Consider the following 22,937-nt stretch of genomic DNA (forward strand, 5'->3'; position numbering starts at 1 on the left):
TGGGAGGCAAGTTGTTAGAAGCAGTGAAAAGTTTTTATCGAGGATGTAAGGCATGTGTACGTGTAGGAAGAGAGGAAAGTGATTGGTTCTCAGTGAATGTAGGTTTGCGGCAGGGGTGTGTGATGTCTCCATGGTTGTTTAATTTGTTTATGGATGGGGTTGTTAGGGAGGTGAATGCTAGAGTTTTGGAAAGAGGGGCAAGTATGAAGTCTGTTTTGGATGAGAGAGCTTGGGAAGTGAGTCAGTTGTTGTTCTCTGATGATACAGTGCTGGTGGCTGATTCATGTGAGAAACTGCAGAAGCTGGTGACTGAGTTTGGTAAAGTGTGTGAAAGAAGAAAGTTAAGAGTAAATGTGAATAAGAGCAAGGTTATTAGGTACAGTAGGGTTGAGGGTCAAGTCAATTGGGAGGTGAGTTTGAATGGAGAAAAACTGGAGGAAGTGAAGTGTTTTAGATATCTGGGAGTGGATCTGGCAGCGGATGGAACCATGGAAGCGGAAGTGGATCATAGGGTGGGGGAGGGGGCGAAAATTCTGGGGGCCTTGAAGAATGTGTGGAAGTCGAGAACATTATCTCGGAAAGCAAAAATGGGTATGTTTGAAGGAATAGTGGTTCCAACAATGTTGTATGGTTGCGAGGCGTGGGCTATGGATAGAGTTGTGCGCAGGAGGATGGATGTGCTGGAAATGAGATGTTTGAGGACAGTGTGTGGTGTGAGGTGGTTTGATCGAGTAAGTAACGTAAGGGTAAGAGAGATGTGTGGAAATAAAAAGAGCGTGGTTGAGAGAGCAGAAGAGGGTGTTTTGAAATGGTTTGGGCACATGGAGAGAATGAGTGAGGAAAGATTGACCAAGAGGATATATGTGTCAGAGGTGGAGGGAACGAGGAGAAGAGGGAGACCAAATTGGAGGTGGAAAGATGGAGTGAAAAAGATTTTGTGTGATCGGGGCCTGAACATGCAGGAGGGTGAAAGGAGGGCAAGGAATAGAGTGAATTGGAGCGATGTGGTATACCGGGGTTGACGTGCTGTCAGTGGATTGAATCGGGGCATGTGAAGCGTCTGGGGTAAACCATGGAAAGCTGTGTAGGTATGTATATTTGCGTGTGTGGACGTATGTATATACATGTGTATGGGGGTGGGTTGGGCCATTTCTTTCATCTGTTTCCTTGCGCTACCTCGCAAACGCGGGAGACAGCGGCAAAAAAATAAAAGTATAGTAATGATGTTTGAAAGGAAACACTGAAACTATAAGGGCTATAGAGCTAAAAAAGAGTGTACTAAACTATGTTATAGATATAGGGGAGAAAGACTGGAAGAAGTTGTAGAATTTAGTATTGGGAGCTGTCTTGAATAAGTATGGTGATATAGAATGAGAGACAAGGGAGGGGGCAGTATATGGTAGAAGAATTATTGGGTCTTTTAATTGAATAATGAAGGGTGAGGTGTAAGTATGGAAGTGAAGAAAGGAAAAAGGGACAGCATAGTCCTTCTGACCCTATGCAACCAAAAAATTAACATGGGATGACTCACAGAGGTCTAGAATCCAGACTGTGAAATAGGTTATTTGAGAGGAGCATGTGGAATGACTAGATGGAATGAAGAAAGTAATACAGTTGTATATTAAGGATTTGGCATGGCAGGTAATACAAAGGGAATAAATTGTGGAGTGGTTGATTGGGTGAAATGTAACACTTAGAGGTAGTTTGGGTATGTGCAAGGAATGCAAGAAGGGGGGTTTATAAGGAAAGTGTATGATAGTATGATTAAAGGGTTGATGTGAGAGGAAGACCACCTGTGACTTGGGAAAATAGAGTGGAAGAGTACTGAGGGGAGAGAAATGGGGTAAGAATGCATGGAATGGTGTATGTATGGAAGTCATGTAAGGAGAGGGATAAGTGGAGACTTTTTTGCCATGTCCACCCTCTTTGATGGGAGTTCTGAGAGGGAACAGCCATCAAAACATAAATAATTCTGCTGAGGGTACGGGGGACCAGGGAGGCGAATCAGTTGTTTGTTGATGATACATTACTGGTGGTAGATTTGAGTGAGAAATTGCAGTTGGTGTCTTAGAATGTGCAAAAGAAAATTAAGAGTAAATGTGAATAAAGGAAAGGTTTAGAAGTGCAAAGTGAAATGTTACTTAGGGTGTGAGTTAGAATGGGAAAAAATGAAATGAAAAGTTTTAGACACATGGGAGGTAATTGGCAGCAAATGGAACCATGGGTCAGGAAGTAAATGGATGAGGGGGTGAAGGTTTTAGGAACATTGAGGAATGTTTAGAAAGAAAGCACACTGTTGGGGAGGGCAAAGAAGGATGTGTTTAGTTATAGTAGCCCCAACTCTGTTGTATGGATGCATGGCATGGGCAATAGATGAAAATGAGTTGAAAGAAGATATGTTGGAAATGAAATGTGTGAGTACACTATGTGGTTTAAGGATGGTTGATTTAGTAAGAAATGGTAGGGTAAGAGGGAATTGTGGTAATAAGAAAAGAATGATTGAGAGAGCCGAAGAATGTGAGCTGCTGAAATAGTTTAAACATATGGGGAGGATAAGTGAAAAGTTGATAAAAAGGATAAGCATGTCAGAAGTGAAGGTTACAAGAAGAGGAGGGGAGCTGAATTGGAGATGGGAGGATGGAGTGAATTAGGTTTTTAGTGCTTGGAGCCTAAGCATGTAGGAGGGTGATATGCATGCATGAGATAGTGTGAATTGAAGCAGTGTGGTAAACAGGGGTCAACATGTTGTCATTGGACTAACCCTAGGCATATGAAGCAATGTGAGGGAAACTGTGGAAGGGTCTGTGGGGCCTGGTTATGGAGAGGGTGGCTGTGGTTTCAGTGCACTACATTTCTACAGCTTGAGAATGAGTGTGAGTGAATGAGATCACCTCTTCTTCTGTTCTGGACACTACCTGTTGATGCAGGAAACTGCTGACAAGTTTGAAAAAAAGAAAAGAATTCAAAATTCTCATTATCATTATTATTATTATTATTATTATTATTTCATTTATTTTTTACTTTTGTCGCTGTCTCCTGCATTAGTGAGGTAGCGCAAGGAAACAGATGAAAGAATGGCCCAACCCACCCACATACAAATGTATATACATACACATCCACACACGCAAATATACATACCTATACATCTCAATGTATACATATATATATACACACACACAGACATATACATGTATACACATGTACATAATCCATACTGTCTGCCTTTATTCATTCCCATCGCCACCTCACCACACATGAAATAACAACCCCATCCCCTTACATGTGTGCAAGGTAGCACTAGGAAAAGACAACAAAGGTCACATTCGTTCACACTCAGTCTCTGTCTGTCATGTAATGATGCACCAAAACCACAGCTCCCTTTCCACATCCAGGCCCCACAGAACTTTCCATGGTTTACCCCATACACTTCACATGACCTGGTTCAATCCATTGACAGCCAGTCGACCCTGGTATACCACATCATTCCAATTCACTCTATTCCTTGCACGCCTTTCACCCTCCTGCATGTTCAGGCCCCGATTACTCAAAAGCTTTTTCACTCCATCTTTCCACCTCCAATTTGGTCTCCCACTTCTCGTTCCCTCCACCTCTGACACATATATCCTCTTGGTCAATCTTTCCTCACTCATTCTCTCCATGTGACCAAACCACTTCAAAATACCCTCTTCTGCTCTCTCAACCACACTCTTTTTATTACCACACATCTCTCTTACCCTATTATTACTTACTCAATCAAACAACCTCACACCACATAATGTCCTCAAACATCACATATCCAGCACATTCATCCTCCTCCGCACAACTCTATCTATAGCCCACACCTCGCAACCATATCACATTGGAATTCATTATTATTATTATTATTATTATTATTATTATTATTATTATTATTATTATAATATATTATTATTATTATTATTATTATTATTATTATTATTATTATTATTATTATTATAATATATTATTTTTTTTTTTTTTTTTTTTTTTTTTTTCATACTTTGTCGCTGTGTCCCGCGTTTGCGAGGTAGCGCAAGGAAACAGACGAAAGAAATGGCCCAACCCTCCCCATACACATGTACATACACACGTCCACACACGCAAATATACATACCTACACAGCTTTCCATGGTTTACCCCGGACGCTTCACATGCCTTGATTCAATCCACTGACAGCACGTCAACCCCTGTATACCACATCGCTCCAATTCACTCTATTCCTTGCCCTCCTTTCACCCTCCTGCATGTTCAGGCCCCGATCACACAAAATCCTTTTCACTCCATCTTTCCACCTCCAATTTGGTCTCCCTCTTCTCCTCGTTCCCTCCACCTCCGACACATATATCCTCTTGGTCAATCTTTCCTCACTCATTCTCTCCATGTGCCCAAACCATTTCAAAACACCCTCTTCTGCTCTCTCAACCACGCTCTTTTTATTTCCACACATCTCTCTTACCCTTACGTTACTTACTCGATCAAACCACCTCACACCACACATTGTCCTCAAACATCTCATTTCCAGCACATCCATCCTCCTGCGCACAACTCTATCCATAGCCCACGCCTCGCAACCATACAACATTGTTGGAACCACTATTCCTTCAAACATACCCATTTTTGCTTGCCGGGATAATGTTCTCGACTTCCACACATTTTTCAAGGCTCCCAAAATTTTCGCCCCCTCCCCCACCCTATGATCCACTTCCGCTTCCATGGTTCCATCCGCTGACAGATCCACTCCCAGATATCTAAAACACTTCACTTCCTCCAGTTTTTCTCCATTCAAACTCACCTCCCAATTGACTTGACCCTCAACCCTACTGTACCTAATAACCTTGCTCTTATTCACATTTACTCTTAACTTTCTTCTTCCACACACTTTACCAAACTCCGTCACCAGCTTCTGCAGTTTCTCACATGAATCCGCCACCAGCGCTGTATCATCAGCGAACAACAACTGACTCACTTCCCAAGCTCTCTCATCCCCAACAGACTTCATACTTGCCCCTCTTTCCAAAACTCTTGCATTTACCTCCCTAACAACCCCATCCATAAACAAATTAAACAACCATGGAGACATCACACACCCCTGCCGCAAACCTACATTCACTGAGAACCAATCACTTTCCTCTCTTCCTACACGTACACATGCCTTACATCCTCGATAAAAACTTTTCACTGCTTCTAACAACTTGCCTCCCACACCATATATTCTTAATACCTTCCACAGAGCATCTCTATCAACTCTATCATATGCCTTCTCCAGATCCATAAATGCTACATACAAATCCATTTGCTTTTCTAAGTATTTCTCACATACATTCTTCAAAGCAAACACCTGATCCACACATCCTCTCCCACTTCTGAAACCACACTGCTCTTCCCCAATCTGATGCTCTGTACATGCCTTCACCCTCTCAATCAATACCCTCCCATATAATTTACCAGGAATACTCAACAAACTTATACCTCTGTAATTTGAGCACTCACTCTTATCCCCTTTGCCTTTGTACAATGGCACTATGCACGCATTCCGCCAATCCTCAGGCACCTCACCATGAGTCATACATACATTAAATAACCTTACCAACCAGTCAACAATACAGTCACCCCCTTTTTTAATAAATTCCACTGCAATACCATCCAAACCTGCTGCCTTGCCGGCTTTCATCTTCCGCAAAGCTTTTACTACCTCTTCTCTGTTCACCAAATCATTTTCCCTAACCCTCTCACTTTGCACACCTCCTCGACCCAAACACCCTATATCTGCCACTCTGTCATCAGACACATTCAACAAACCTTCAAAATACTCATTCCATCTCCTTCTCACATCACCACTACTTGTTATCACCTCCCCATTTACGCCCTTCACTGAAGTTCCCATTTGCTCCCTTGTCTTACGCACCCTATTTACCTCCTTCCAGAACATCTTTTTATTCTCCCTAAAATTTACTGATAGTCTCTCACCCCAACTATCATTTGCCCTTTTTTTCACCTCTTGCACCTTTCTCTTGACCTCCTGTCTCTTTCTTTTATACTTCTCCCACTCAATTGCATTTTTTCCCTGCAAAAATCGTCCAAATGCCTCTCTCTTCTCTTTCACTAATACTCTTACTTCTTCATCCCACCACTCACTACCCTTTCTAAACAGCCCACCTCCCACTCTTCTCATGCCACAAGCATCTTTTGCGCAATCCATCACTGATTCCCTAAATACATCCCATTCCTCCCCCACTCCCCTTACTTCCATTGTTCTCACCTTTTTCCATTCTGTACACAGAATGTAAGAAAATAAATTCCCGATTAATATGGGTAAAATTGAAAGTTGATGGAGAGAGGTGGGTGATTATTGGTGCATATGCACCTGGGCATGAGAAGAAAGATCATGAGAGGCAAGTGTTTTGGGAGCAGCTAAATGAGTGTGTTAGCGGTTTTGATGCACGAGACCGGGTTATAGTGATGGGTGATTTGAATGCAAAGGTGAGTAATGTGGCAGTTGAGGGAATAATTGGTATGCATGGGGTGTTCAGTGTTGTAAATGGAAATGGTGAAGAGCTTGTAGATTTATGTGCTGAAAAAGGACTGATGATTGGGAATACCTGGTTTAAAAAGCGAGATATACATAAGTATACTTATGTAAGTAGGAGAGATGGCCAGAGAGCGTTATTGGATTACGTGTTAATTGACAGGCGTGCGAAAGAGAGACTTTTGGATGTCAATGTGCTGAGAGGTGCAACTGGAGGGATGTCTGATCATTATCTTGTGGAGGCTAAGGTGAAGATTAGTATGGGTTTTCAGAAAAGAAGAGTGAATGTTGGGGTGAAGAAGGTGGTGAGAGTAAGTGAGCTTGGGAAGGAGACCTGTGTGAAGAAGTATCAGGAGAGACTGTGTACAGAATATATTATTATTATTATTATTATTATTATTATTATTATTATTATTATTATTTGGTCGAGGTGGTGTGCAAAGTGAGAGGGTTAGGGAAAATGATTTGGTAAACAGAGGAGAGGTAGTGAAAGCTTTGCGGAAGATGAAAGCCGGCAAGGCAGCAGGTTTGGATGGTATTGCAGTGGAATTTATTAAAAAAGGGGGTGACTGTATTGTTGACTGGTTGGTAAGGTTATTTAATGTATGTATGACTCATGGTGAGGTGCCTGAGGATTGGCGGAATGCGTGCATAGTGCCATTGTACAAAGGCAAAGGGGATAAGAGTGAGTGCTCAAATTACAGAGGTATAAGTTTGTTGAGTATTCCTGGTAAATTATATGGGAGGGTATTGATTGAGAGGGTGAAGGCATGTACAGAGCATCAGATTGGGGAAGAGCAGTGTGGTTTCAGAAGTGGTAGAGGATGTGTGGGTCAGGTGTTTGCTTTGAAGAATGTATGTGAGAAATACTTAGAAAAGCAAATGGATTTGTATGTAGCATTTATGGATCTGGAAAAGGCATATGATAGAGTTGATAGAGATGCTCTGTGGAAGGTATTAAGAATATATGGTGTGGGAAGAAAGTTGTTAGAAGCAGTGAAAAGTTTTTATCGAGGATGTAAGGCATGTGTACGTGTAGGAAGAGAGGAAAGTGATTGGTTCTCAGTGAATGTAGGTTTGCGGCAGGGGTGTGTGATGTCTCCATGGTTGTTTAATTTGTTTATGGATGGGGTTGTTAGGGAGGTAAATGCAAGAGTTTTGGAAAGAGGGGCAAGTATGAAGTCTGTTGGGGATGAGAGAGCTTGGGAAGTGAGTCAGTTGTTGTTCGCTGATGATACAGCGCTGGTGGCTGATTCATGTGAGAAACTGCAGAAGCTGGTGACTGAGTTTGGTAAAGTGTGTGGAAGAAGAAAGTTAAGAGTAAATGTGAATAAGAGCAAGGTTATTAGGTACAGTAGGGTTGAGGGTCAAGTCAATTGGGAGGTGAGTTTGAATGGAGAAAAACTGGAGGAAGTGAAGTGTTTTAGATATCTGGGAGTGGATCTGGCAGCGGATGGAACCATGGAAGCGGAAGTGGATCATAGGGTGGGGGAGGGGGCGAAAATTCTGGGGGCCTTGAAGAATGTGTGGAAGTCGAGAACATTATCTTGGAAAGCAAAAATGGGTATGTTTGAAGGAATAGTGGTTCCAACAATGTTGTATGGTTGCGAGGCGTGGGCTATGGATAGAGTTGTGCGCAGGAGGATGGATGTGCTGGAAATGAGATGTTTGAGGACAATGTGTGGTGTGAGGTGGTTTGATCGAGTGAGTAACGTAAGGGTAAGAGAGATGTGTGGAAATAAAAAGAGCGTGGTTGAGAGAGCAGAAGAGGGTGTTTTGAAGTGGTTTGGGCACATGGAGAGAATGAGTGAGGAAAGATTGACCAATAGGATATATGTGTCGGAGGTGGAGGGAACGAGGAGAAGAGGGAGACCAAATTGGAGGTGGAAAGATGGAGTGAAAAAGATTTTGTGTGATCGGGGCCTGAACATGCAGGAGGGTGAAAGGAGGGCAAGGAATAGAGTGAATTGGAGCGATGTGGTATACCGGGGCATGTGAAGCGTCTGGGGTAAACCATGGAAAGCTGTGTAGGTATGTATATTTGCGTGTGTGGACGTATGTATATACATGTGTATGGGGGGGGGTTGGGCCATTTCTTTCGTCTGTTTCCTTGCGCTACCTCGCAAACGCGGGAGACAGCGACAAAGTATAAAAAAAAAAAAAAAAAAAAATATTATTACGAATTATCATTATCATCAGTGTAAGTTTGTGAATGCGGTCTTTTCCTTGTCTGTGTTTTGGTGCTATCCCACTAATGTGGGAAACAGCAAATAGTTATATAAAAAAAAAATTTATGATTTTTTTTCCTTCATACAAATTTGCTATTTCCTTTATTAGCAAGGTAGCACCAAGAACAGATAAAGAAAATGTTCATTTGCTCACATCCATGACATATAATGCACTGAAACCAGAGTCCCATGTCCACAGCCAAGCTCCACAGACCTTTCTGTGGCTTCCCCCAACCACTTCATCTGCCCTGGTTCAACCCAACAACAGCACATCTTCCCCTTGTAGACCACATCACTCCACCTGGCTCTATCCCTTTCATGTTTCACACCCTCCTGCATGCTCAGACCTCAAGCACTCAAAGGATCTTTCACTCCATCCTTCCACCTCTTTGATTTCTTCCTTTTCTTTGATCCTTCAACTTCTGACATGTATATCTCCTTAGTCACCCTTTTCTCACTCATCTTTTTCTTATGTCCGGAGTGTTTCTGCACACCCTCTTCAGACCTTTCGTACTTACTCCTCTTACTATCACATGTCTTTCTTACCTTATTATATCTTATCCAATCAACTTTCCTAACACCACATATTGACCTCAAATGTTTTATTTCCAATACATTCATCCTATCCTACACATTTTTGTCTAAGGCCCACACTTTACATCCATACAAAACTTATGGGACTACCACACCATTAATCTTTGCTCTTGAGACAGTGACATATCTCTACATAGATTCTCCATTGTGCCAAGACCTTTACCTCCTCAACCACTGTATGGCGAACTTCAGCTCTCATGGTTCCATTTGCTTTCATATCTACTCCCAGGCATCTAAAACAATCTTCATCCTTTAAGTTCTTTCCATCCAAACTCACAATCCAAATAACCTCTCTCTTTTCTTTGCTGAACCTAATAAGCTTGCTTTTAATAACTTTCATATTCTTCTTTCTCCTTTCACATTCCCCAAACCCAGACACAAACTTCTGCAGTTCTTGCTCAGATCTGCCATCAGTTCCATATCAGCAAACGACAACTAACCTCTCAACAACCCCCACAAATATGCAAAAAATCTCTTCACTGCCTCTAACAGCTTTCCTCCTGCACCATATATCTGTAGCACTTTCCACAGAGCATCTTTATCAGCCCTACCATGTGCTTTCTCTAGATTCATAAATACCTCATATGAATCCCTCTGTTTCTCTGTTTTTCTCTCACACATTCCTGAAAGCAAACACATGAACCACACATCTACCATATCTGAAACTGTGCTGTTCTTCCCTTATCTGATCTCTGTGCATGCCACTACCGTCTCAGTCACCACTCATTCATGCAACTTACCAGTTACACTCAACAAAAGCTTACAACAATTCTGCATTTTTAAAACACTCATCTTTGCCCCTTTTGATTTTATACAGTGGCATTATACAGGTAGTCTTCTAATCTCAGGCACATCACTGTAATCCATACACACACTGAAAATCTTGACTAACCTGGTGAACAACACAGTCACCTCCTTTCTCAAGAAATTCACCAGCAATACCATCCAATGATATTTTCACATCCCCAGAAACCCACTTACAAGGCTCCCACAGTCTTGAGTATGTCTTCCACACAGGAATTAGGTGATATGGACTCCGTTAGGGTGAGAAATTTGACATTAATGCTGTATTCTTTCCTTCACCAATAATAATACAATCTTGCCAAAAGTGACTTCTTACTTGCAATGAAACCACTTACTGGCAGAGTCCAAAAACACAAGTGAAAGAATATAATTACAGATTCATTCTTATTGATGGAATTATGGCAAAAATTGTCAAAGAAAAGAGAGTATGTACAGAGTTAGTAAACAGTTAGAGAGAAGGGTCAAGATAGAATTTTTGGTAACATGTTGGAACACAAGTCATAGAAGATGCAAACAGTGACACAGAACACAAATGCTTTAGAAGAAAATTGAAGACAGAGAGCAACAAATAATTCTAGGACTGAGGAAGAGACAAAGGGTATTGACAAATTGCAGAGGAATAGAAATTTAAGGACATTATTAAAACAGCTTTCATGGAAAATTATTAAAACAGCTTTCATAGAAATCTTTTGCATAAAGCTGTAGAGAACCATTTACTTTGATAGAGAAAAGTGTATTGTAGAAATATAAGGAGCATATGATGGTAAGTGTAGTAAAGTTGAAAGTGTTCAATATCAGTGCATGAACAAGACAATGAAGATCTCACATAGAACCAGACATGGGCATACACAAATTATTATCCAAGGACTTAGCCACCAAGTGGGCCAAATCAAAATTAGAAGAGTTAACAGAACAGGAGGTAGATGAACATGTCACATGATTTTTGGACTAAAAGAACAAAAAGAGATAGGACAGTGAAGGAAGAACTTCAGTTGATGTTTTGCTGCTACCTGTATGAAAGGAAGCGGTGCTGGAATGGTTATCTTATATGGTGGTGTCTCTTGGGGTAAGATCCACTTGTGATCTGGAATAGAATGAAGACTAGTTTTTGAAAGAGGCAGGAGGTCATAGTGTACTCTCAGTCTGCATTGTGAAAACCTGGAAGTTGTGTGTGAGTTAAAATGTTCAGGAATATAGCCCTGTAAGGATAGTAATGAGAAAATTAAATGTGAAACTAGATATCCAAGGAGGAAAAATTTAGGGTTCAATGAAAGCTTTTGTGAGTTGAAAGATTTTATGAAGAGTTTGTAAGAAGTTTGTGCAATAGAGCACTTGTCCCGACTCTGATGTATCATTGTGAAAGCAGTTTATATAGCTTATAATGAGTCATGTTTAAGAATACTAGAGATGGGAAACTTGTGTAGTATAATGAGAATTGAAGATGTGAGAAGGATATGCACTGTGAAGACACCTTAAGAAAAGTGTATGGATGAAATTTTGAAAATTTAGGATGGCAATGCAGAAAGTGTCAAATGATAAAATGGTCAAGGAGATGTGTAACACAAGTACAGTAGTACAGTCAAATTTGCAGAAAGGAAAGGTAGACAAAAAGGTATATAGATGCAGTAAGACTAGAGATATTTCAAATGCTGCCAGAGGAGTGACTGGGGATGGGACACAGATGGTAGATAAATTGAAAAGAGTAAGAAGCTCTTATAGTCTGGATGTTTATATTTCATTTTAACACACTGGTTATGGTTAAGGATGTGTTTGAGTGATATCAGAGGTTGCATGTACCTGATCCAAACTGGAAACCACAGGTAATGATGATACAGTATGTTGATTGGTGGACTGAACTGATAATGCCTACATGCCATGCACATTAACCCTTCCCTAGAAATCAGTCTGAAAAAAATAGTTTCAGTGGGCCTAAAAAGCCTGATTTTTTATTTTTTTCCATCAATTACACGTACTTTAAGCATAGTAATTTAGAGTTGCACTCTTTTTGCCACTCATGGAACCATCGAAATCATAAGTTTATCACTTAAGAAAATTTAATTTTCGCTGTTCAGTACCTTTGCATTATTTGTTGTATCAGTACTATATTAGTGCAAAGCAGGATTGTTTAATCCTTGGTCTTTCAATAAACAGTTTGTGTGAAAGATTATGGTCTTTAGCTGCTAAAGTACCTTAGATCAAGGTTGGAAATGAGAATTTCAGGTAACTTATTGTTGCCATTTATAAATTCAATGAGTTAACTTTCAAATATATGAATTGCTTTTGTATTGAACAATATTTCATGAGTAATTTGGTAGTTATGATAGAAGAATTTTTAACTAATTTATTTTTTAACCTTTTACATGGATGACTTCTTGTTTAACATGTTTTGATGTATAGCATTTTTTCTTTAATATTTTGAACTGTGTTTGAAGCTTAAAAAATTTTGTTGATCATTATAAGTAATTATCCTTAAAGCAAAATTTTGAGCCAAAAAATTCATTCTCCTGTGTATTTATAATTTTGTAATATACGCTGTTTTACTAATGCATCAGTACTTTTCATATCTATGCAGAAAAATATGAAACAGAGTAATTAACTCATGTTTATATGACAGTATGCATTGTAATATATCTACAAAAGCAGTACCATTTTAGAAGTATAGTTGATTGTAGTTATAATGAATTACTTAAAGATTATATAAATATGTATATCTCTTTTTCTTTATGTACCCTCAAGAGAGGATATAATATTTACATCAGCACCCTAATATTATGCTTAAACATCCGCTGTACCTTTCAGTATGCCAAGGAACGTGATGTACGGGTGATGGTGGATGCAGAGCAAACTTATTTCCAGCCTGCCATCTCCCGCCTTACCTTAGAAATGATGAAGAAATATAACCAAGAGAAAGCAATTGTTTTCAACACATACCAGTGTTATCTGAAGGAAACTTTCAATAATATCTCTCTTGATCTTGAACAGTCTTATCGTCAGAGATTTTACTTTGGGGCTAAGCTTGTACGAGGCGCATACATGGAGCAGGTTTGTGTGACAGTTTTTCAGTGTTTCTTAAACTTTTTTACTTGTTGAAAAATATGCATCAGGACACATAAGGTTGTAAGGGCTCCAATGTATAGAATGTATCACTTATAATGATGACAGTATAATTTAACTGAAGTATTCTAGTTTTAACAGTAGGGTGAGAGATATGTTTTAATGTATTAGATTAGAGACACTGTAGAAATTTGTCTGCTGGATTACCTTTGTTGTTTTCTTTGTGTATTATCTTATTTAGGATGTGTGTGTGTGTGTGTGTGTGTGTGTGTGTGTGTGTGTGTGTGTGTGTGTGTGGATGAGGATTCAAACAGTCTCATTCTCTTCTCATTTTTATGTGATTTAAGCAGTCTCATTCTCTTCACATTTTTATGTGATTCAAGCAGTCTCATTCTCTTCTCATTTTTATGTATTTTATTTCAGTTAGTTTTGATAGATGGCAGCTGGTGTACATGTTATAACCAATCTAGTGTGAAGAATTTATTAGATCATGAAATTGTATATATATTTTTTCATACTTATTTCCCATTTCCCATGTTAGCAAGGTAGTTAAGAACAGAAGACTGAGCCTAACAGATAAAATCCTCACCCTCCTCCACACAGCTCTATCTATAGCCCATGCCTAGGAACCACATAACATTGTTGGAACCACTGTTCCTTTAAACATACCCATTTTTGCTTTCCAAGATGATGTTCTTGCCTTCCACACATTTTTCAACGCTCCCAGAACTTTCGCCCCCTCCCCCACCCTATGATTCACTTCTGCTTCCATGGTTCCATCCGCTACCAAATCCACTCCCAGATATCTAAATCACTTCACTTCCTCCAGTTTTTCTCCATTCAAACTTACCTCCCAGTTGACTTGTCCCCCAAACCTACTGTACCTAATAACCTTGCTCTTATTCACATTTACTCTCAACTTTCTTCTTTCACATACTGTACCAAACTCAGTCACCAGCTTCTGCAGTTTCTCACACGAATCAGCCACCAGCGCTGTATCATCAGCGAACAACAACTGACACTTCCCAAGCTCTCTCATCCACAACAGCCTGCATACTTGCCCCTCTTTCCAAAACTCTTGCATTCACCTCCCTAAGAACCCCATCCATAAACAAATTAAACAACCATGGAGACCTCACGCACCCCTGCCGCAAACCAACATTCACTGAGAGCCAATCACTTTCCTCTCTTCCTACATGTACATATGCCTTACATCCTCGATAAAAAGTTATAACTTCTTCTAACAACTTACCTCCCACACCATATATTCTTAATACCCTCCACAGAGCATCTCTGTCAACTCTATCATATGCCTTCTCCTGATCCATAAATGCTACATACAAATCCATTTGCTTTTCTAAGTATTTCTCACATACATTCTTCAAAGCAAACACCTGATCCACACATCCTCTACCACTTCTGAAACCACACTGCTCTTCCCCAATCTGATGCTCTGTACATGCCTTCACCCTCTCAATCAATACCTTCCCATATAATTTACCAGGAATACACAACAAACTTATATCTCTGTAATTGGAGCACTCACTTTTATTCCCTTTGCCTTTGTACAATGGCACTATACAAGCATTCCACCAATCCTCATGCACCTCACCATGAGTCATACATACATTAAATAACCTTACCAACTAGTCAACAATACAGTCACCCCCTTTTTTAATAAATTCCACTACAATACCATCCAAACCTGCTGCCTTGCCGGCTTTCATCTTCCGCAAAGCTTTTACTACCTCTTCTCTGTTTACCAAATCATTTTCCCTAACCCTCTCACTTTGCACACCACCTCGACCAAAAACACCCTATATCTGCCACTATATCATCAAACACATTCAACAAACCTTCAAAATACTCACTCCATCTCCTTCTTACATCACCACTACTTGTTATCACCTCCCCATTTGCGCCCTTCACTGAAGTTCCCATTTGCTGCCTTGTCTTACGCACTTTATTTACCTCCTTCCAGAACATCTTTTTATTCTCCCTAAAATTTAATGATACTCTCTCACCCCAACTCTCATTTGCCCTCTTTTTCACCTCTTGCACGTTTCTCTTGACCTCCTGTCTCTTTCTCTTATAATCCCCCACTCAATTGCATTTTTTCCCTGCAAAAATCGTCCAAATGCCTCTCTCTTCTCTTTCACTAATAATCTTGCTTCTTCATCCCACCACTCACTACCCTTTCTAATCAACCCACCTCCCACTCTTCTCATGCCACAAGCATCTTTTGCGCAATCCATCACTGATTCCCTAAATACATCCCATTCCTCCCCCACTCCCCTTACTTCCATTGTTCTCACCTTTTTCCATTCTATACTCAGTCTCTCCTGGTACTTCCTCACACAAGTCTCCTTCCCAAGCTCACTTACTCTCACCACCCTCTTCACCCCAACATTCACTCTTCTTTTCTGAAAACCCATACAAATCTTCACCTTAGCCTCCACAAGATAATGATCAGACATCCCTCCAGTTGCACCTCTCAGCACATTAACATCCAAAACTCTCTCTTTCGCGCGCCTGTCAATTAACACATAATCCAATAACGCTCTCTGGCCATCTCTCCTACTTACATACATATCCTTATGTATATCTCGCTTTTTAAACCAGGTATTCCCAATCACCAGTCCTTTTTCAGCACATAAATCTACAAGCTCTTCACCATTTCCATTTACAACACTGAACACCCCATGTATACCAATTATTCCCTCAACTGCCACATTACTCACCTTTGCATTCAAATCACCCATCACTATAAACCGGTCTCGTGCATCAAAACCACTAACACACTCATTAAGCTGCTCCCAAAACACTTGCCTCTCATGATCTTTCTTCTCATGCCCAGGTGCATATGCACCAATAATCATCCATCTCTCTCCATCAACTTTCAGTTTTACCCATATTAATCGAGAATTTACTTTCTTACATTCTATCACATACTCCCACAACTCCTGTTTCAGGAGTACTGCTCCTCCTTCCCTTGCTCTTGTCCTCTCACTAACTCCTGACTGGGTGGATGTGCTGGAAATGAGATGTTTAAGGACAATGTGTGGTGTGAGGTGGTTTGATCGAGTAAGTAATGTAAGGGTAAGAGAGGTGTGTGGAAATAAAAAGAGTGTGGTTGAGAGAGCAGAAGAGGGTGTTTTGAAATGGTTTGGGCACATGGAGAGAATGAGTGGGGAAAGATTGACCAAGAGGATATATGTGTCGGAGGTGGAGGGAACGAGGAGAAGTGGGAGACCAAATTGGAGGTGGAAAGATGGAGTGAAAAAGATTTTGAGTGATCGGGGCCTGAACATGCAGGAGGGTGAAAGGCGGGCAAGGAATAGAGTGAATTGGATCGATGTGGTATACCGGGGTTGACGTGCTGTCAGTGGATTGAATCAGGGCATGTGAAGCGTCTGGGGTAAACCATGGAAAGTTGTGTGGGGCCTGGATGTGGAAAGGGAGCTGTGGTTTCGGGCATTATTGCATGACAGCCAGAGACTGAGTGTGAACGAATGGGGTCTTTGTTGTCTTTTCCTAGGGCTACCTCGCACACATGAGGGGGGAGGGGGATGGTATTCCATGTGTAGCGAGGTGGCAATGGGAATGAATAAAGGCAGACAGTGTGAATTGTGTGCATGGGTATATATGTATGTGTCTGTGTGTGTATATATATGTGTACATTGAGATGTATAGGTATGTATATATGCGTGTGTGGACGTGTATGTATATACATGTGTATGGGGGTGGGTTGGGCCATTTCTTTCGTCTGTTTCCTCGCGCTACCTCGCAAACGCGGGAGACAGCGACAAAGCAAAATAAATAAATAAATATATATATATTATGTATTTTATCCCTAGGGAAAGGGGAGAAAGAATACTTTCCGCGTATTCCCTGCATGTCGCAGAAGGTGACTAAAAGGGAAGGGAGCGGCTAGGTGGAAATCCTCCCCTCTGGGTTTTTTTTTTTTCCAAAGTAAGGAACAGAGAAGGGGGCTGGGTGAGGATGTTTCCTCAGAGGCCCAGTCCTCTTTTCTTAACGCTACCTCGCTGATGCAGGAAATGGCGAATAGTATGGAAAACATATTATTTATATGTTTATCTATTTATTATACTTTGTCGCTGTCTCCTGCATTCGCATGGTAGTGCAAGGAATCAGACGAAAGAATGGCCCAACCCACCCACATACACATGTATATACATACACATCCACACACGCACATATACATACCTATACATCTCAGCGTATACATATATATACACACACAGACATATACATTTATACACGTACATAATTCATATTGTCTGCCGTTATTCATTCCTGTCGCCACCCCGCCACACATGAAATGACAAAGCCCTCCCCCCCATGTGCGCGAGGTAGCACTAGGAAAAGACAACAAAGGCCACATTTGTTCACACTCACTCTCTAGCTGTCATATATAATGCACAGAAACCACAGCTCCCTTTCCACATCCAGGCCCCACAGAACTTTCTATAGTTTACCCCAGATGCGTCACATACCCAGGTTCAATCCAATGACATCACGTCGACCCCAGTATACCACATCGTTCCAATTCACTTTATTCCTTGCACGCCTTTTACACTTCTGCATGTTCAGGCCCTGATCACACAAAATCTTTTTCACTCCATCCCTTCACCTCCAATTTGGTCTCCCACTTCTCCTCGTTCCCTTCATCTCAGACACATATATCCTCTTGGTCAATATTTCCTCACTCATTCTCTTCATGTGACCAAACCATTTCAAAAGAACCTCTTCTGCTCTCTCAACCACACTCTTTTTATTACCACACATCTCTCTTACCCTTTCACTACTTACTCGATCAAACCACCTCACACCACATAGTGTCCTCAAACATCTCATTTCCAACACATCCACCCTCTTCCGCACAACTCTATCTATAGCCCATGCCTCGCAACCATACAGCATTGTCTGAACCACTATTCCTTCAAACATACCCATTTTTGATTTCCAAGATAACGTTCTCGACTTGAGCACATTCTTCAACGCTCCCAGAACTTTCGCCCCCTCCCCATCCTATGTCTCACTTCCACTTTCATGGTTCAATCTGCTGCCAAATCCACTCCCAGATATCTAAAACACTTCACTTTCTCCAGTTTTTCTCCATTCAAACATACCTCCCAGTTGGCTTGTCCCTCAACCCTACTGTACCTACTAACCTTGCTCTTATTCACATATGCTCTCAGCTTTCTTCTTTCACACACTTTACCAAACTCAGTCACCAGTTTCTGCAGTTTCTCACCCGAATCAGCAACCAGCACTGTATCATCGGCGAACAACAACTGACTCACTTCCCAAGCTCTCTCATCCATAACAGACTGCGTACTTGCCCCTCTCTTCAAAACTCGTCAATTCATCTCCAAAACAACCCCATCAATAAAAAAAATTAAACGACCATGGAGACATCATGCACCCCTGCTGCAAACCAACATTCACTGAGAACCAGTCACTTTCCTCTCTTCCTACTCTTACACATGCCTTACATCCTCGATAAAAACTTTTCACTGCTTCTATCAACTTGCCTCCCACATCATATATAATTATATGATACAGTGCTGGTGACCGATTTGTGTGAGAAACTGCAGAAGCTGGTGACTGAGTTTGGTAAAGTCTGTAAAAGAAGAAAGCTGAGAGTAAGTGTGAATAAGAGCAAGGTAATTAGGTACAGTAGGGTTGAGGGACAAGTCAATTGGGAAGTAAGTTTGAATGGAGAAAAACTGGAGGAAGTGAAGTGTTTTAGATATCTGGGAGTGGATTTGGCAGCGGATGGAACCATGGAAGCGGAAGTGAATCATACGGTGGGGAAGGGGGTGAAAGTTCTGAGAGCGTTAAAAATGTGTGCAAGTCGAGAACGTTATCTTGGAAAGCAAAAATGGGTACGTTTGAAGGAATAGTGGTTCCAGCAATGTTACATGGTTGCGAGGCGTGGGCTGTAGATAGAATTGTGCGGAGGAGGGTGGATGTGCTCGAAATGAGATGTTTGAGGACAATATGTGGTGTGAGGTGGTTTGATTGAGTAAGTAATTAAAGGGTAAGAGAGATGTGTGGTTATAAAAAGAGTGTGGTTGAGAGAGCAGAAGAGGGTGTTTTGAAATGGTTTGGTCACATGAGAGAATGAGTGAGGAAAGATTGACCAAAAGGATATATGTGTCAGAGGTGGAGGGAACGAGAAGTGGAAGACCAAATTGGAGGTGGAAAGATTGAGTGGAAAAGATTTTGAGTGATTGGGGCCTGAACATGCAGGAGGGTGAAAGGCGTGCAAGGAATAGAGTGAATTCGAACAATATGGTATACCGGGGTGGACTTGCTGTCAATGGATTGAACCAGGGCATGTGAAGCGGTTGGGGTAAACCATGGAAAGTTTTGTGGGGCGTGGATGTGGAAAGGGAGCTGTGGTTTTGGTGCATTATACATGACAGCTAGAGACTGAGTGTGAACGAATGTGGCCTTTGTTGTCTTTTCCTAGCGCTAACTCATGCACATGCGGGGGGGAGAGGGTTGTCATTTCATGTGTGGCACAGTGGCGATGGGAATAAATAATGGCAGACAGTATGAATTCTGTATATATATATATATATATATATATATATATATATATATATATATATATATATATATATATATATATATATTTTTTTTTTTTATTATACTTTGTCGCTGTCTCCCGCGTTTGCGAGGTAGCGCAAGGAAACAGACGAAAGAAATGGCCCAACCCCCCCCCCATACACATGTATATACATACGTCCACACACGCAAATATACATACCTACACAGCTTTCCATGGTTTTCCCCAGACGCTTCACATGCCTTGATTCAATCCACTGACAGCACGTCAACCCCGGTATACCACATCGCTCCAATTCACTCTATTCCTTGCCCTCCTTTCACCCTCCTGCATGTTCAGGCCCCGATCACACAAAATCTTTTTCACTCCATCTTTCCACCTCCAATTTGGTCTCCCTCTTCTCCTCGTTCCCTCCACCTGTGGCAGTTGAGGGAATAATAGGTATACATGGGGTGTTCAGTGTTGTAAATGGAAATGGTGAAGAGCTTGTAGATTTATGTGCTGAAAAAGGACTGGTGATTGGAAATACCTGGTTTAAAAAGCGAGATATACATAAGTATACGTATGTAAGTAGGAGAGATGGCCAGAGAGCGTTATTGGATTATGTGTTAATTGACAGGCGCGCGAAAGAGACTTTTGGATGTAAATGTGCTGAGAGGTGCAACTGGAGGGATGTCTGATCATTATCTTGTGGAGGCTAAGGTGAAGATTTGTATGGGTTTTCAGAAAAGAAGAGTGAATGTTGGGGTGAAGAGGGTGGTGAGAGTAAGTGAGCTTGGCAAGGAGACTTGTGTGAGGAAGTACCAGGAGAGACTGAGTACAGAATGGAAAAAGGTGAGAACAATGGAAGTAAGGGGAGTGGGGGAGGAATGGGATGTATTTAGGGAATCAGTGATGGATTGCGCAAAAGATGCTTGTGGCATGAGAAGCGTGGGAGGTGGGTTGATTAGAAAGGGTAGTGAGTGGTGGGATGAAGAAGCAAGATTATTAGTGAAAGAGGGAAAAAATGCAATTGAGTGGGAGATGTGTAAAAGAAAGAGACAGGAGGTCAGGAGAAAGGTGCAAGAGGTGAAAAAGAGGGCAAATGAGAGATGGGGTGAGAGAGTATCATTAAATTTTAGGGAGAATGAAAAGATGTTCTGGAAGGAGGTAAATAAAGTGCGTAAGACAAGGGAGCAAATGGGACCTTCAGTGAAGGGTGCTAATGGGGAGGTGATGACAAGTAGTGGTGATGTGAGAAGGAGATGGAGTGAGTATTTTGAAGGCCCCGATCACACAAAATCTTTTTCACTCCATCTTTCCACCTCCAATTTGGTCTCCCACTTCTCCTTGTTCCCTCCACCTCCAACACATATATTCTCTTGGTCAATCTTTCCTCACTCATTCTCTCCATGTGCCCAAACCATTTCAAAACACCCTCTTCTGCTCTCTCAACCACGCTCTTTTTATTTCCACACATCTCTCTTACCCTTACGTTACTTACTCGATCAAACCACCTCACACCACACATTGTCCTCAAACATCTCATTTCCAGCACATCCATCCTCCTGCGCACAACTCTATCCATAGCCCACGCCTCGCAACCATACAACATTGTTGGAACCACCATTCCTTCAAACATACCCATTTTTGCTTTCCGAGATAATGTTCTCGACTTCCACACATTCTTCAAGGCTCCCAGGATTTTCGCCCCCTCCCCCACCCTATGATCCAGTTCTGCTTCCATGGTTCCATCCGCTGCCAGATCCACTCCCAGATATCTAAAACGCTTTACTTCCTCCAGTTTTTCTCCATTCAAACTTACCTCCCAATTGACTTGACCCTCAACCCTACTGTACCTAATAACCTTGCTCTTATTCACATTTACTCTTAACTTTCTTCTTTCACACACTTTACCAAACTCAGTCACCAGCTTCTGCAGTTTCTCACATGAATCAGCCACCAGCGCTGTATCATCAGCGAACAACAACTGACTCACTTCCCAAGCTCTCTCATCCCCAACAGACTTCATACTTGCCCCTCTTTCCAAAACTCTTGCATTCACCTCCCTAACAAACCCATCCATAAACAAATTAAACAACCATGGAGACATCACACACCCCTGCCGCAAACCTACATTCACTGAGAACCAATCACTCTCCTCTCTTCCTACACGTAACCATGCCTTACATCCTAGATAAAAACTTTTCACTGCTTCTAACAACTTGCCTCCCACACCATATATTCTTAATACCTTCCACAGAGCATCTCTATCAACTCTATCATATGCCTTCTCCAGATCCATAAATGCTACATACAAATCCGTTTGCTTTTCTAATATATATATATATATATATATATATATATATATATATATATATATATATATATATATATATATATATATATATATTTTTTTTTTTTTTTTTTTTTTTTCATACTATGCCATTTCATGCCATTTCCCGCGATAGCGAGGTAGCGTTAAGAACAGAGGACTGGGCCTTTGAGGGAATATCCTCACCTGGCCCCCTTCTCTGTTCCTTCTTTTGGAAAATTAGAAAAAAAAACGAGAGGGGAGGATTTCCAGCCCCCCGCTCCCAGGATTTTCGCCCCCTCCCCCACCCTATGATTCAACACTTCCGCTTCCATGGTTCCATCCGCTGCCAGATCCACTCCCAGATATCTAAAACACTTTACTTCCTCCAGTTTTGCTCCATTCAAACTTACCTCCCAATTGACTTGACCCTCAACCCTACTGTACCTAATAACCTTGCTCTTATTCACATTTACTCTTAACTTTCTTCTTTCACACACTTTACCAAACTCAGTCACCAGCTTCTGCAGTTTCTCACATGAATCAGCCACCAGTGCTGTATCATAAGCAAACAACTGACTCACTTCCCAACCTCTCTCATCCACAACAGACTTCATACTTGCCCCTCTTTCCAAAGCTCTTGCATTCACCTCCCTAACAACCCCATCCATAAACAAATTAAACAACCATGGAGACATCACACACCCCTGCCGCAAACCTACATTCACCGAGAACCAATCACTTTCCTCTCTTCCTACACACACACATGCCTCACATCCTCGACAAAAACTTTTCACTGCTTCCAACAACTTGCCTCCC

At 41.3% G+C, this 22,937-nt stretch overlaps 1 protein-coding gene across 2 annotated transcripts in view; it reads left to right on the top strand.

Annotated features, from left to right (window-relative positions):
- The window catches only part of LOC139750903 (proline dehydrogenase 1, mitochondrial-like), a 528,526-nt gene that overhangs the window by 487,685 nt on the left and 17,904 nt on the right, over positions 1-22,937 (top strand). For both annotated transcript variants that reach the window (XM_071665786.1, XM_071665787.1), the window contains one exon: positions 12,970-13,212. In XM_071665786.1, coding sequence (XP_071521887.1) covers positions 12,970-13,212 — 243 coding nt within the window. The remainder of the gene's footprint in view (positions 1-12,969; positions 13,213-22,937) is intronic.

Source organism: Panulirus ornatus, chromosome 10 (assembly GCF_036320965.1).
Source record: "Panulirus ornatus isolate Po-2019 chromosome 10, ASM3632096v1, whole genome shotgun sequence".
Taxonomy (NCBI): domain Eukaryota; kingdom Metazoa; phylum Arthropoda; class Malacostraca; order Decapoda; family Palinuridae; genus Panulirus; species Panulirus ornatus.